The sequence below is a fragment of the Panthera uncia genome (genome assembly GCF_023721935.1).
Source record: "Panthera uncia isolate 11264 chromosome C1 unlocalized genomic scaffold, Puncia_PCG_1.0 HiC_scaffold_4, whole genome shotgun sequence".
Lineage (NCBI taxonomy): Eukaryota > Metazoa > Chordata > Mammalia > Carnivora > Felidae > Panthera > Panthera uncia.
Window position 1 is genome coordinate 103,731,393 of NW_026057585.1, and position 15,052 is coordinate 103,746,444.

Genomic DNA, 15,052 nt, shown 5'->3' on the forward strand with positions numbered 1-15,052 from the left:
CTGTCAGCACAGAGCCTGACGTGGGGCTTGAACTCACAAACTGCGAGATCCTGACCTGAGCCAAAGTTGGATGCTCAACCTACTGAGCCACCCAGGTGCCCTTATTGGCTCCTAATATTAACCACACTACTTAACTGCTCTATCCCACTTTACACAATTCCAAAATAGCAACAGCAATATTATGACCAAGACCGGGATTAATGCAAACAGTTTGAGATTTCTTTGCAGCTCTTTTTGCCATTACTACTTATGTACAAAGTGTTGGGTTTTAATGTCACTTGAATTATTTTCTGTGTGGTTAAGCCCCCAACCTGACATACCGTTAGGATCATTTGTTTCATTTTGCTTCCGATTTTTAGGAATTGATTTACTTCTGGCTTTGTCATTACACAGTTCCAAAGCCAAAGGGACAAGCACATGTGGAGAAATCTAGTTTCTGCACACACCTCACCTTCCTGACCCTGGTGGGTAACCGTTTGTACGTTACTTTTCAAGGTAGGAAAATAGCCATGTACGTTCTTATTGCTTCTACCCCTCCTTAGTGAAATACCATACACGCTGTTCTGCAACTTTATTATTACCTTGCTTAACAATACGTTCCGAGGGCCACTCTGGGACAGAACGTGGGAGCAGTCTTTCACAGCTGCTCCAGGGCGCGGCTGCACACCTTCCCGACACCCTCTTCCCGCAGCTCCTACTGGTGAACACTGGAGTGTTTCCAGTCTTTTGCTCTCCTTTCCTTGTACAGTAGAAAGCGTATTGATGGTTAATGTGGAAAGGCCCAGAAAGGCAAAGCTGGGGAGAAAGAAGCCCCACCATGTCGCCATGTGCGTGCGTGGGGAAGAGAAGTAGAATTTCTGGTAAAGGGGCTACCACCGGGGGCTGATACGGTGACTTCGGTCTCCCCCTGAGGTCCCTCACTCTGAGCAGGGAGAAGCCCTGGCCAACACCAGCGGGCGATGAGGGCGCAGGAGCGTGCTGCCACCGGCTGGCTCCCACCGTTCCCACCTTTGCTGCGGTTTTCGCGAGGCTTGGTGGCCCTGATGGATCGTCTTCCCTGCACAAACTTAAAGGACTTCCTGGACCTCACTGTGGCACCAGGAGGCAGGGATCAAAGCCAGCACGCGGCTAGCGGGGCCAGCCACCTTGCAAGTCACATGCAAGTCTCTGCAAAGGCAGAGGTGCACCCACGCCCTCGGGTGGCCGGACGCCCCCTGCGTGGCCTGGCGGGAGGTGCCCTTCGTCACACACACCCCCGCGCCAGGCAGGTCGCCTGACAGGAAAGGCGGGCAGGAATTACGGTATAACGGCGACCTCGGGCCTCGGGGGACGGGGGAAGGGGGGGGGAGCGAGGCGAGGCTCGATTCCGCTCCAGCGCAGCCGGCACGTTGTGCCCGCTCTCCGCCCCCCCCCCCCTTGCGCAAAGCAGGGGAAATGCCGATTTTACGTGAACACACCTATTTTTTAGGGTTGACAGCCCGTCCGACCTTAGGTCGTCTTGGGCCAAACCCGCAGCTCCGACCCGGTGCCGGGTCCGGTCCTCCCAGCGGCGCCGTCCTCTCCGAACCCCTCCGCACGCGGCCTGCATCCCGGGCGCACTGCGCTTGCGCGGGGCGCGCCGGACAGAACCATCGCGAGAACGGGGGTTGCGTGCGGCGCGCGAGCTTCCCCGCCGCGTGGGGCCGCCCGTTGCCATGGAGCCGCCCGCCGCCGACGCCGACGCGGAGCTTCGGAGGAGCCGCCGTGCGAGCCGTTCCGACCCGCTCCGGTCGGCAGAGAGGTGGGTCCGTCGGCCGCGTAGCCCCTCGGACGCGGCCCAGCGCCCTCGCCGCCCAAGTCCTGCCGGGCCGGCGCCTGCTGCGGCGGGTCTCTGGGGCCCTGCGCCCGGCGGTGCGCGCCCGCCGCGTGTGGTCGCCGCGCCTCCGCCGCGGCGGTGAGCGGACCTCGGGCGGGGTGGGAGGGCGCCCTGCGGAGTCCCCAGGGCCTCCCGACTCGGTTCTGCAAAGGATAACCGGGTCTGGGAAGCGGGAGGGCCTCCGCTCCGACGTCGTCCACCAGCAGATACTCGTTTATCCGCTCGCAGTTTTGGCTTGAGCGAGCCTTCCTTGAACGTGTGCAAGGACTGGGCACTGAGCAGGTGAGGAGCAGGTGGGGACTGGGCACTTATTAGGTGAGGGACAGGTGAGGAGCAGGTGCCGAGCAAGTGAGGGGGCAGGTGAGGGACAGGTGAGGGGCAGGTGGAGGAGACTGGACGCTTATCGGGTGAGGGGCAGGTGAGGGGCAGGTGGGGCCTGGGCGCCGAGCACGTGAGGAGCAGGCCCCAGTCTGGTCTGCAGCAGCTCAGAAGACTCCCGGGGCGCCTGGGTGGCGCAGTCGGTTAAGCGTCCGACTTCAGCCAGGTCACGATCTCGCGGTCCGTGAGTTCGAGCCCCGCGTCAGGCTCTGGGCTGATGGCTCGGAGCCTGGAGCCTGTTTCCGATTCTGTGTCTCCCTCTCTCTCTGCCCCTCCCCCGTTCATGCTCTGTGTCTCTCTGTCCCAAAAATAAATAAAAAACGTTGAAAAAAAATTAAAAAAAAAAAAAAGAAGACTCCCGCACTCACTCTCTGGGGGTAAGCCGTGCGGAAATTCATGAGCACAGCGTACACATTGGTTTTAAAGTGAACATCGGTGGCGACCCCCCAAGTCCAGAAATAAAAGCGTGTTGGCACCGCACAAGTCAACCCACCCCTCTCCTGCCTGGCAGACCTCCCCCCAGGACCATGAGCTGGTTTGTGAGTCTAACTCCCTTGCTTTTCTCTAGGTGTCCCACCTATGTGTGCATTCCTAAGCAATATAATTAAATTCCACATGTTGTTAAACTTCATATAAATGGAATGATACGGTGTATATTCTTTTTCAATTTTGAAACAACCCCACGTTGGCATAAAAGTTGCAAGTTGAGCACCAACAATCTTCCTTTTCCTGAAGCATTTGAGAACAAGTAGCTTGCATGAAGCTTTATCACCACCACCGTACTTTTGAGTATTTCCTACCTGCAAGGGCCCTCTCGGGCATGACCATGGCCCACGTGACCATCAAGGTCAAGAGAGTCACATGGATGTGTCACTACTGCTGGTCCTCAGCCCAGTCAAGCACATTTTGACAGTTGATCCTGTAAAGTCACAAAAGCAAAAGGACTCAGTCTGGGACGTCGCACAGCACTCGGTCATCATAGCGACTTAGTGTTTGTTCGGTGTCTTTCGGTCCACAGCATTCCCCAGTCTTTCTTTGGCCCCCATGACCCTGACACCTTTGATGGCTGCAGGCAGTGACTTTGTAGAAAGCTCTTCCATTTGGGTTGTCTGATGTTTCCTCAAGATTAGATTCGCATTATGCATCCTTGGCAGAAAAGTCACAGAATTTATGCACAACTTTTTTCATCCCATTCCATCCTGTCAGGTGGCTCATGGTGGCCCATTTGTCACATTACAGATGATGTTTGCCTTGATCACTTAATTACAGTGGTGTCTGCCAATGTCTCCGCTGGGAAGTTACTTTTTCCCTCTGTAATGAACGCGTATTTTGTTGGGAGATACTTTGAGGCTAGTGGCCGCGTCACCCTTCCCAGGCTTGAGCTGGGCGGCTCACCGTGGGCCCCCCCTCCACCCTGCTTGGGCTCTGATGCCCTTCTCAGGTCTGCCTTCCTCCTACTCAGGCCCTGACAGCCAGCTCTGGGCCACCCCGGGTCACCCCGGGTCCTGCTTTGCCTGCCCCTCCTGGGGAACCTAGTCCGGAAGCTTCCAGAGGGAAGAAGGGTGTGCTCTGTGCACCATCTTCCCCTCAGCCGTGTGGAAGAGGCGCACCCGCTCTGTGACACGGCGCCAGCTCCTTCCTCGTTACCATCCAGCGCTCTGTAGGCCGGATCACGCTGTCGGTGTTTTCTGCTGTTGGTGGCCATGGGGCTTTGTTCCCAGAGTTGTTGCTGCTCTCTGAGGTCGTGTTATGTCTCCTGTTGTTTAAGTCTGTGATGAATTAAATTGTGTTTCTTCAGGGGGAAAAAAAAAATCATAGGTTGAAGCTCTAACCCCTGGCATCTCAGAATGTGACCTCATTTGGGAATAGGGTCACTGGGGATGGAATTCAGTAAGATGAGGTCACACTGGAGGAGAGTGGGCCCCTGATCCCATATGTCAGGCGTCTTTATACAAAGGAGGTATTTAAGGGGTGCCTGGGTGGCTCAGTAGGTTGAGCGTCTGACTTGGGCTCGGGTCACGATCTTGAGGTTCATGAGTTTGAGCCCCGCGTCGGGCTCCGTGCTGCCAGATTCTGTGTCTCCCTCTATCTCCGCCCCTCCCCCACTCATGCTCTGTTTCTCTCTCCTTCCAAAATAAATAAACATTTAAAAAAAAAAAAAAGAGGTATTTGAACGTAGATGTGCACTCAGAGCATCACACGGAGGTTGGCGTTGCCCTGCCACAGGCCAGGAACTCTCGGAACCTGGGAGGGAGGCCTGGGACAGACCCTGCTGTAGTGCTTCAGAGGGGACGAGGCCCTGCCGGCACCTTGATGTCAGATTCCTGGCCTCCGGAAGTGTGAGAGAATACACTTCCGTTGTCCTCAGACGCCCGGTGTGCCACACTTGTGCTGTGACGGCTCCGGGACACGAGCATAACGGCTGAGACTTTGCGTAGGGCACACACCTAGGAGAGGAACCGCTGAGTCAGAGAGTAGGGGGCGCAGAATGGTGCCCAGAGAGATCCATGACCTGATCCTTGGAATTTGGGAATATGTTAGATGACCTAGCAGGGGAACTGAGGTTGTTACCCAGGTGTCTGGAGATGGGGAGATTGTGCTGGATTATCCACATGTGCCCAGTGCAGACACAGGGTCCTCAGAACTGGGACAGGGAGGCAGGAGAGAGAGAGTCGGGGGCCCCAGGAGAAAGACCACACTGACGCTGCTGGCTTTGAAGGCGGTCCAGTGGGCCCAGGAGTGTGCGTGACCTCTGGAAACAAAAATCCTCCCTAGAGCGTCCAGGGGGGAACGCCGTCCTGCCCACACCTTGATTTTCACCCAGTGAGACTCATTTCAGAATCCGACGTCAGAATCGTAAGGCAGTAAATCTGTGAAGTCCCTGGATTTGCGGGAAGTTGTCGCAGCCGCGGCGGGAGAGCCGCACGGAGGCGCGCGCTCGTTAACTCTACCGGGTGACGCCGGACTCTCTGGAAGTAATTGTCCCCGCTCTCGCTCCCACGCTCCCACGCTCCCACCACGGCCGGGTGAACGTTCCCGCTGCCTCACTCACGCACCTGCCACTGTCGGGCTTGTGATGTCTGACCAAGTGTGATGACCACGTAACGATAGGAGATTGTGACTTTAACTTTCGTTTCCCTAATTGCAGATGAGGTTGGACAATTGTTGTCGTCGTTGTTGTTGTTCATTACCAAGAAGTAGTTTATCGTCCAAAGCACGACTTGGCTAAGAGTTAAAGGGAAACACTCTTAATAATGCCAGGAAGACAGGCATGAAGTGGGGCACGCGGTCACACTGGACACATGGCTGCCCCACTTCCTGGCCATTTGAATGCCCTCAATGGTTAAGTGCCTGTGTGAGTCCTGCCATTGCCCCCGGACTGCCACCTTCTTTACTGATTTGTGGGTAATCCTTGCGTGGTCTTGATGGAGGACCTTTAGGGTAATGTGTTGAATTTATCTTCTGGCTTGTAACTTTTTTCTCACTCTCCCGAGGCCATCATCTGAATGAAAGTTTTTAATTTAAATGTACGTGACCAGCTGCCAGCTTTTCCTCTCATGGCTAATGACTTTGGTGTCCTGTGTAAGACACCCTGGAGGCGCCCGGGTGGCTCTCTCGGTTGAGCATATGACTTTGGCTCAGGTCACGATCTCACGGTTCGTGGGTTTGAGCCGGTAAATACAGCTCCAACGGCTGAAGACTCACTTTTCGCATAACTGCAAAATCATCATCAACCCCAACAAAATTATCGTGAATTTCTTAATAAAATCTAATGCCAATTTGTGTTCACTCTCCCACATGATCTCAAAAACGTCTTTTACAGTTGCTTCCAAACAGGACCCCCACACCGCAGGAGGTGGACTTTTGTCTTCCGGACCTTTTCACTTAAAAAGGCCTCCCGGTCCCCCTTTCCTCCATGACACCCACTTGTTGAAGTGTCAGGATCATCTGTTCCGTTTATTATTTAGGCCTCCTTTGCCGTCACCTGGTGAGGCTCCGTCATTTCCTCCTTAGCGGTCCTGCACGCCTTTTGTTGCGTTTGTCCTTACGCAGTTCGTATTTTTTGATGGAATTGTAAATGGCAGCTTTTCCAAATCTTTGATAAATGGGAATATATTTGGTTTTTATTACTGCATTTATATCTAACGACATTACGACATCGTCTCAATAACTTTCATGAGGGAGGTCTGTATATGCATTTGGATTTCCTATGTACACGGCTATGTTATCTGAAAACATTGCCATTTCTGAATGCCTTTTTGGTCCTTTTACCCCTAAAGGTTCTAGCTGGGAGGCAGGAGTGCCAGTGGAAGGAAGTAGCTCAGCGAAGCCCTTGTTTTGTTCTCAGTCTTTTTCTTTTTTTAATTTTTTATTCACCTTTTGAGGGGGGGAGGAGGGGCAGAGAGAATCCGAAGCAGGCTCCAGGCTCCAGCTCTCAGCATGGAGCCTGACGCGGGGCTCGAACCCACGAACTGTGAGATCACGGCCCGAGCCGAAGTCGGACGCTTAACCAGCTGAGCCACCCAGGCACCCCTGTTTTCCGTCTTAAAAGAACATTTTTAACGTCTAGGATGATGCGTGATGTCTCCTGTACGTTGTCGGCAGCGTGTAGCCTTTGTTACAGTAAAGGAGACTGTTCCTAATGTAAGATTGCCAAGTTTTTTTTAAAGCATAAGTGGCATGTTGAAGTTTATCAATACTTTTTCCCCACACTTGTCGAGTTGATCATATAATTCTCTTCCTTCGGCCTGTTACCGGGGTGAATTAAGCTGACTTCCGATGCTAAGTAAACGCGCCGTGGTCCTGAAGTTTTATGCCGTGTTGATACTGCGGATCCAGGCCAACGATGCCTCTCTCTGCATTTTCGTGTCTGCGCTCTGAGCGACAGGAGCTCCCCGTCTCCGGTCTCTGCTGTCGGTGTCGGGCTCTGGTGACGAAGGCTGCGTGAGCCCCACGAGAGAAGTCCGGACCTGCCTGTCCCTCCGGGAGGGGGTGCGTGTGAACCCAGTGGTCTGTGCCCGGCGTGTTTCCCACAACTGGATGGGGAAGCCTCTGAGCCTGGAGTGTTCTTCCTGGGAATGTATTTGACTGTTGATTGAGTTTCTTTTATGTTTATGGGACTTCGGAAGGTTTTTTTGGTCAAACGATTCTGATTAGTAATATTTCTCTAATAATTTGTCCGTTGTCTACATTTTCAAATTTACTGGCATAAAGTTGTTCGTGACTTCTTTAGTTGTTAATGTTTTCCTGACATATTTATCGATTTTAGTCTTTTAAAAATACAAACCCTTGGTTTCCAGGAACATGTCGATCACATACGTTCGTTTCTGTTGCATGAATTGTGAATATTTTCAATCTGCTTTCTTCCACTTTCTTTGGGTTCATCTCGCAGTTCTTTCTGTAGCCACTCGAACTGGATGTTTCGTGCATTAACTTTTAGCCTTTTCCTAATGCCGTATATGTGTGAAGTTCAGGAGTTTGCTCTGCGTGGGGTCAGCCGCGCTATGGTTGATTGGAGCTACTGTCCTTGTACCTCAGCTCAAAGTATTTTACTGTTTCCAGCATGATTTTTTTCCCTTGACCCATGGGTTATTTAGAAGTATGTTTCTTATTTTCCAGAAACACTTCTCTATTTGTTATTGATTTGGGCTGGTGACTTTTGGTCAGAGAACAAGCTTTTTATGATTGTTTTTATTGAGGAATAATTGGCATACGATATTAATATTGTGTTTGTTTCAGGTGCACCCCGTAGTGATTTGATATTGTACATTGCAGAGTCACCACCGTGACAAGTGTAGTCACCGTCTGTCACCATACAAAGCTGTCACAGTATAACTGACTATGTTCCTTATGCTGTACAAAGCCTTGTACATTTTAGTCTTTTAAAATCTATTGAGACCTGCTTCGGGCCCAGGAGACGGCTTTTGTAAATATTCAGTGTGCCTTCAGGGAGCACTTACAATTCTGTCTCTGGTATGCTCTCTGTATGTCTGTCACGTTCAGTTTGTTAATGATGGCGAGTGTCATTAATGACTTCTGCTATCTGCTTTTGTTATCAGTTCCTGAGAGCGGTGTGTGAAATTTTCCCACGAGAGTTTGCATTTTGACTTTTTCCTTGTTCTGTCGATCTGTGCCGTTTCCTCTGTGACTCCATTAGTGAACACACGTGGATGTAAAATTGTCGCTTCGGGACGCCGGGGTGGCTCAGTCGGTTGAACGTCTGACTTTGGCTCAGGTCAAGGTCTCACAGTTCATGGGTTTGAGCCCTGCATCGAGCTCTGTGCTGACAACTCGGAGCCTGGAACCTGCTTTGGATTCTGTGTCTCCCTCTCTCTCTCTGCCCCTCTGCCACTTGCGCTCTCTCTCTCTCTCTCTCTCTCTCTCAAAAATAAATAAACATTAAAAAAATTTCAGTGCTTCTGTAAGCTTGTGTTTTAGATGTCTCTCCAGTAGTGGACAGTTAGATTTTTTTGGTTGTCGCTATGGGTCTTTTAACCCAATTTAAAAGGAGACCTTTTTTTTTTTTTTTTTTTTTTTTTTTGTTACACCTTGGCCCTTTCACCTATTTACAATCTTGCCTTCACTTAGATTTTGACCTGATGATTTCTTACTTTCTAGTCAATTCTTCAAGGTTCTTAAGGCAATTAACATACAATTTTATGCAGCATTTGTGGTTATTTTTAGTGTGATGGCTGGCACGCTGGACGGCCACATGCCTAAAATGGAAATGGAAGTTCCAACTGCTTCTTACGCATGTTTTAGCAAATCTGTTTCCGATTCTACTTCATCCCCATAGACACCGAGTTCTGGGGCCTTCCGCGGGCAGTGGGGCGCACGTGGGTTTTTATGGCTCCAGTTTTCCCCTGGAGGTCGGTCCATACCTCTGCCTGCAGGGCTGCTACCGCCTCACACTCCCGGCTTCTGTTTTGTTCAAACTGTTTATTCTCCCATTTGCCGCGTCCTTGTAGATGCGTGTGTTGAAAAAACTGAATCCTTCTGCTGTGGTTTTAGTGAGAATTTAAGAGGCATCAGAGGCTCCCTGTCTGGAACTGCCATGTTTCACTGGACATTCAAAGTGCATGTGGTTCAGCGGCACCTGGTGGCTCAGTCTGTTGAGCGTGTGACTCTTGATTTCATCTCAGGTCATGATCTCGAGGTTCGTGAGATCGAGCCCCATGTCGGGATCTGCGCTGACAGCATGGAGCCTGCTTGGGATTCATTCTCTCCCTCTCCCCCTCTCTCTCTCTCTCTCTCTAAGTAAATAAATAAACATTAAAAAAAAAAAGAAGTATCAGGGCACCTGGGGGGCTCAGTCGGTGAAGCGTCCGACTTCGGCCCAGGTCACGATCTCGCGGTCTGTGAGTTCGAGCCCCGCGTCGGGCTCTGTGCTGACGGCTCGGGGCCTGGAGCTGCTTCGGACTCAGTGTCTCCCTCTCTCTCTGCCCCTCCCCCACTCGTGCTCTGTCTCTCTCTATCAAAAATAAAATGTAAAAAAAAAATTTTAAAAAGAAGTGTATGTGGTTTAATGTCATCTTAAATGGAACTGTGTGTGTGATGATCCACCTCGTATCAGGCTGCCGTCCGTCCGGGGGACAACTGAGCTGCGCTGTGATGAGCACGTGGAGTTCATGAGCGCGAGCAGAACAGACTCGGCCACTTTGTAAATATGTTCTAAAAGCTCTGACATTCACAGAGGGGGGGGGGGGTTAATAGGTTTTCTCCAGTGGGAGGAATATTGTTGGCATTTGACAAGATGCCTTGAAATTTTGCCTCTCAGAACCGTAATGCGTGATTGTTTCTTTGCAGCATTTTTTAAAAGGAATCACTGGCCTTGACTTATTATTGATTCATCCAGGAAACATTATTAGGCTTTGAAAATATTTTTCAGTCAATTATTCCGAAGCAATTGTCAAGTGAAACATGAAAGACAAATTCATCTACGATTGTAGCATCTCCTGCATAATATCAACATTCCGCACGGAGTTCTGGGCAGGCAGGCTCCTAAGGTCCCTCACATAACTCAAAGCGTGAGGGATGTTCTGAAATTCCTTAAGGGTTGCTTCTGACCTGCCCCGTAACACGTGACATGCTATATAGCACGCACATCCCGAATGTTCATTGGGGTGAGGTTTGATCATCACGTGTGCAACCACCGCGAGAAATGATGCGGAACATCCCCCACCCCACTGTGCCCCTCGCGCCCCTCCCACTCCTTGCCTTTGACCCCAGATCCACAGCCGCCGGCAGGTAGTTTTGCCTGAACCGGGGTTTCCCGGTTCTCCTCCGTGCGTGGCTTCCTTCACCTCCGGCGAGGCTCCTGAGACACGCTCGTGCGCATCCGTTCGGTTCCTTCTCGTTCCCGAGCAGCAGCACGTGCTCACGACGACGGGCGCTTGGGTTGTTTTCCGGCTGGGGGCCCTCTGGGTAAACACTCGTGTGCAAGGTCGTTTGAGGGATGTGTTCTGGTTTCTCCTGGGCACGTCCTGGAGGAGGATTTCCGGGTCACGTGCTGGGCCAGTGTTCGTATTTTTGATTTGGGGCGTTCTCACAGGTGTGCAGCAGTGTCTCATGACGGTTTTGCTTCACGTTTCCCCGGGGACTAATGCTGCTGCGTGAAGTGTCACGAGCTCGTTGGCCATTTGTGTATCTCCTCTTGCCATGTCTGTTCTAAAATTCCTGCCCCTTTTCAGTCGGAGTTTGGACTTTATGTTGTTGATGTTTCGGGGCTCTTTATATATTCTGGATATACGACTGTTGTCGGATTTCTCTGCTGCAAATATTTTCTCCTAGTCTGGGCTTGTCCATTTTCTTTTCTTCTTTTTTACAAAAGTTTATTTATTTATTTTGAGAGGGAGAGAGAGAGAGAGAGAGAGAGAGGGAGCGTGCGCAGGGGAGGGACAGAGAGAGAGGGAAGGAGGGAGAATCCTTAGCAGACTCTGCACTGTCACCACAGAGCCCGTCGTGGGGCTTGAGCCCACGAACCATGAGATCATAACCTGAGCCAAAACCAAGAGTTGGGTGCTAAACTGACTGGGCCACCCAGGTGCCCCTCATCCATTTTCTTAATGTCTTTTTGCAAGAGAAATTGTTAATGTGTATGAAATCCAATATGTGTGTTTTTTAACTATGATCCTATTCATCTATACCTGTTATAATTTTTTTCGTAGCTAATTTCTGCTTCCCAAGATGGAAGAAGACGCTAACCAGTTCCCTAAGAAGGAGCTTTTGGACAATGTCCCGATTGTGGAAGATGGTAATAAAAGTCTTTTCACAGATAACAGGTGTTTTGGCAACAATGAAGATAAATGATGTGCTTTATGGTTTCCCTGAATTCCCTTTCTTTAGAAAGACTGTATCTTTTAGGCTTATTTTTTTCCCTCAAAGTTTATATCATTCTGTCTTTAGTTGAAAAAAAAAGATAAATTATGGCCGAGATTCTTGAAAGCGACAGAGTATAGTTTTCTCGTTTCCACCATCTCTATTGAGAAATAGGATGCCGTTTTTATCCCTTTGATTATGACCTGTTTTGGTTTTCTTTCCCTGGAAGTTTATAGATTTCAAAATAATCCGATAATCCAAGATAGGCCTTGATTTGGGCTAGGGCTGGACACCAGGCAAGACAGTCAAACCTGGACTAGCTTCCTTGGTTCTCCGTCTAACTGCAGCGCGGCTCGTTTCTCAGTTTCTGAGCTGTGGTGAGGTGAGGTGAAGCGTGAGGTGAGGTGTGGTGAGGTAGGTGGGGTGAGGAACTGTGAGGTGAGGTGAGGTGTGGTGAGGTGAAGTGAGGTAAGTTGCCGTTAGGTGTTGTGGTTAGATGAGGTGAGGTGTGGTGAGGTGAGCTGAGGAGTTGTAAGTCGAGGTGATGTGTGGTGAGCTGAGGTGAGGTGAGGTGTGGTGAGGCCTGGTGAGGGGAGGTACAATGAGGTGAGGGGAGGTGTGGTGAGGTTTGCGTGTTGTGAGGTTTGTGAGGTTGGTGTGGTGAGGTGAGTGAAATATAGTGAGGTGAGTGTGGTTGGGTAAGGTGGGGTGAGGAGTTGTGAAGTAAGGCACAGTGAGGTGAAGAGAGGCGAGGTGCTTTGAGGTGAAGTGTGGTGAGGTGAGCTGTGGTGAAGTGTTGCAAGGAGAAGTGAGGTGTGATGTGCGTATGGTTAGGCAGGGTCAGGTGAAGAATTGTAATACGGGGTGCGGTGAGGTATGGTACGGGGAGGTGAGGTGACGTGAGGCGTGATGACGTGAGGTGTGGTGAGTCGAGGGGTGGTTAGGTAGGTGGGGTGAGGAACTGTGAGGTGAGGTAAGTTGTGGCCAGGTGTTGTGGTTAGATGAGGTATGGTGTGGTGAGAGGTCGGGGAGGTAAGGTTTGATGAGGTGAGGTTGGGGAGAGGTGCGAAGAGGTGAGGTATGGCAAGGTGAGCTGAAGTGAGGTGAGGTGGGGTGAGGTAAGGTTGGTGAGATGAGAAGAGGTGAGGTGTGGCGAGAGACGCTGAAGTGAGGTGAGGTGCTTTGAGGTGAGGTGAGCTGTGGTGAAGTGTTGTAAGGAGAAGTGAGGTGTGGCGAGGTGGCGAGGTAAGTCGGATGCTTAGCCGACCGGGCCACCCAGGGGCCCCTCTGCCCTGTTCATTTTGATGCTCAATTTGTTCTAAATTTGGCCAGTAGGGCCCTTCCCACTTCTGTGTCCTCTTAAAATTCTTTAAGCAGGACTGAGCCACCCAGACACCCGTATGTCAGTTACATGTTTTAATATCGAGTGTATTAAAAATTAGAGCTGAAAAACTTTTTATATGTATTCAGTGAAAATAGCAAAACCGAACCTGGTGTATGTAACGGAAAGGGTCTGGTTTGTCAGAAGACAGCTGGATTCCCGTTCGGTCGTGTTAGTCTGTTGTGACACGAGACGTCATGTGGACTTTGGGAAACTCCATTCTACACTTGTGAAATGAGAGTGAGAGGACAAATGACGTTTTAGTACTACTAGCAAAATAGTTTGGACTGAAGACGCTCCGAGAGAGTCCTAGGCACTCCCACCAGGGTTCCCCGGGCCGCGCTTTGACAACCGTTGCTCTAAGGCCATCAGCATCGCGCCTGCAGATGTGAGCTTGTCTAGGTTCGTCCCAGTGCTTCAGACTTGAACGTCTGCGTCTACTTTGTGTTTTTTCTCTTGCCTGGATTTCTAGAAAGAGATGAACTAGAGGCTCCAGAGTTCCAGGTTGAATTTCTTCCTCCGGCAGCTGAGAAGGGCGCCGACTCGGGAGGCCGCCGGTAACTACTCTGGGCGGGCGGGCCCCTTGCTCCCCGCACCCCAGCCTGGGCACCCTCGGCGGAAAGGTGGAGCCGGGCGGGTCGAACAGCGCGAGGGCAGCCGCTGTCCTTCCGCATGAAGCCCGGGGAACAACGATGCTGACCCAAGTGGGAAGAAAACAGCCGCCCCAGCCAGGTTCCAGGCTTGCGGCCTGCGGAGGACCTTGGGCCGCCTGGAGACGCTGCAGGAGGAGAAAGAGCTGCTCGTTCAGAAAACCAGGTGGGCTCGACGGCGACGCGGAGGGAGCTGCGGCAGGTGGGCGGGGCGAGCAGGGGGCGGGGCGGCCGTCGTGGGCGGGGCGACCCGTGCTCCGGAGGCTTCGGGCTCTGCCGGGCCTCCGACCCTGATGACCTTGGGGCCGGCCTCGATGGACGGATCTCCCCCTGCCCTCCTGGCCGTCACGTGAGACGTGCAGAGGGTGTCCCCGTTGGTCGTGCGGGGCCCGGGCCTCGCTGGTGGCCTGCGTGGGGCTGGGCCTCGGGTCGGCCCGTCCTGCCCCGGGGTCCGCTCCGGCTTGACCCGCGCTAACACTGGTAGCGCATGTTCCCCAAACGTCCGCGAAGAGAAGGTCATACGGGGAAAGTGGAAAACACATGGTCCCCGCTGTGACCCACGTGCCCCTGCCCACCTTCGCCTGTGGGTTCTTTCCCTGTGGGTGCGTGTGCCTGTGATTTCTGTCTGCTGACTTGTGTGACAGCCGCCTGCAGGCATCACTCCTGCCTACTTGTCCCCGGAGCAAGTAAAAACCTCCTTCCACCGGACCTCCGCACGGTTCCTCCCCTGAGGAAGTGAGCATCTCCCGGCCACGCAACCACGGCGGTTCCCTGCGTGTCCTCCAGGCTGGCTTAGAGCCCGCGCTCTGGGTTTGGTTCTGCTGTCCTCATCACAGGAGCTAGAGTTTTGAATCGGATTCGATCCAGGCCCACACGTTGGTCGCTTGTCCTGTCGGGTCTGGGAGTTCTAGAACGCTGACGAGGTGCTGCAGTGCAGCTGTGTGCCGGGTGTGCGGCCCTCCCAGGCCTCTCCCCGGTGCCCTTACACGCCTGGCCACGTTCACGTGTGCCGGTTCCCGTGAACTCTCATTTGGGCTGAGGTCACACAGGTGGCCCCTCTGAAGGGCTTTCAGGAAACAAGACCCTGATCAGGCAGCTTGATTGTGTGAGAGAAATCCCTGGAAAGATGATGTCACCTCAGCTCCTAACCTGGGCAAGGGGGACAGATGACCGGGGCCCCTGGCCTGGGCAAGAGGACAGATGACTGGGGCCCCTGGCCTGGGTGAGGGGGGACAGATGACCGGGGCCCCTGGCCTGGGCAAGGGGGGACAGATGACCGGGGCCCCTGGCCTGGGCGAGGAGGGACAGATGACCGGGGTCCCTGGCCTGGGCGAGGGGGGACAGATGACCCGGGCCCCTGGCCTGGGCGAGGGGGGACAGATGACCGGGGCCCCTGGCCTGGGCGAGGGGGGACAGATGACCGGGGCCCCTGGCCTGGGCGAGGGGGGACATATAGCCGTGGCCCCTGGC

General features: G+C 52.6%; 1 protein-coding gene across 3 annotated transcripts in view; it reads left to right on the top strand.

Moving 5' to 3' along the window:
• Positions 1-1,694: 1,694 nt before the first annotated feature.
• CFAP74 (cilia and flagella associated protein 74) overlaps positions 1,695-15,052 on the top strand; it is a 64,182-nt gene continuing 50,824 nt past the window's right edge. For 2 of the 3 annotated variants that reach the window (XM_049618257.1, XM_049618259.1), the window contains exons 1-4: positions 1,695-1,780; positions 11,401-11,486; positions 13,405-13,489; positions 13,611-13,748. In XM_049618257.1, coding sequence (XP_049474214.1) covers positions 11,420-11,486; positions 13,405-13,489; positions 13,611-13,748 — 290 coding nt within the window. In that variant the 5' untranslated portion in view covers positions 1,695-1,780; positions 11,401-11,419. Of the gene's footprint in view, positions 1,781-1,884; positions 2,138-11,400; positions 11,487-13,404; positions 13,490-13,610; positions 13,749-15,052 lie in introns of those variants that run through there. The other variant, XM_049618258.1, reaches the window with a different exon arrangement.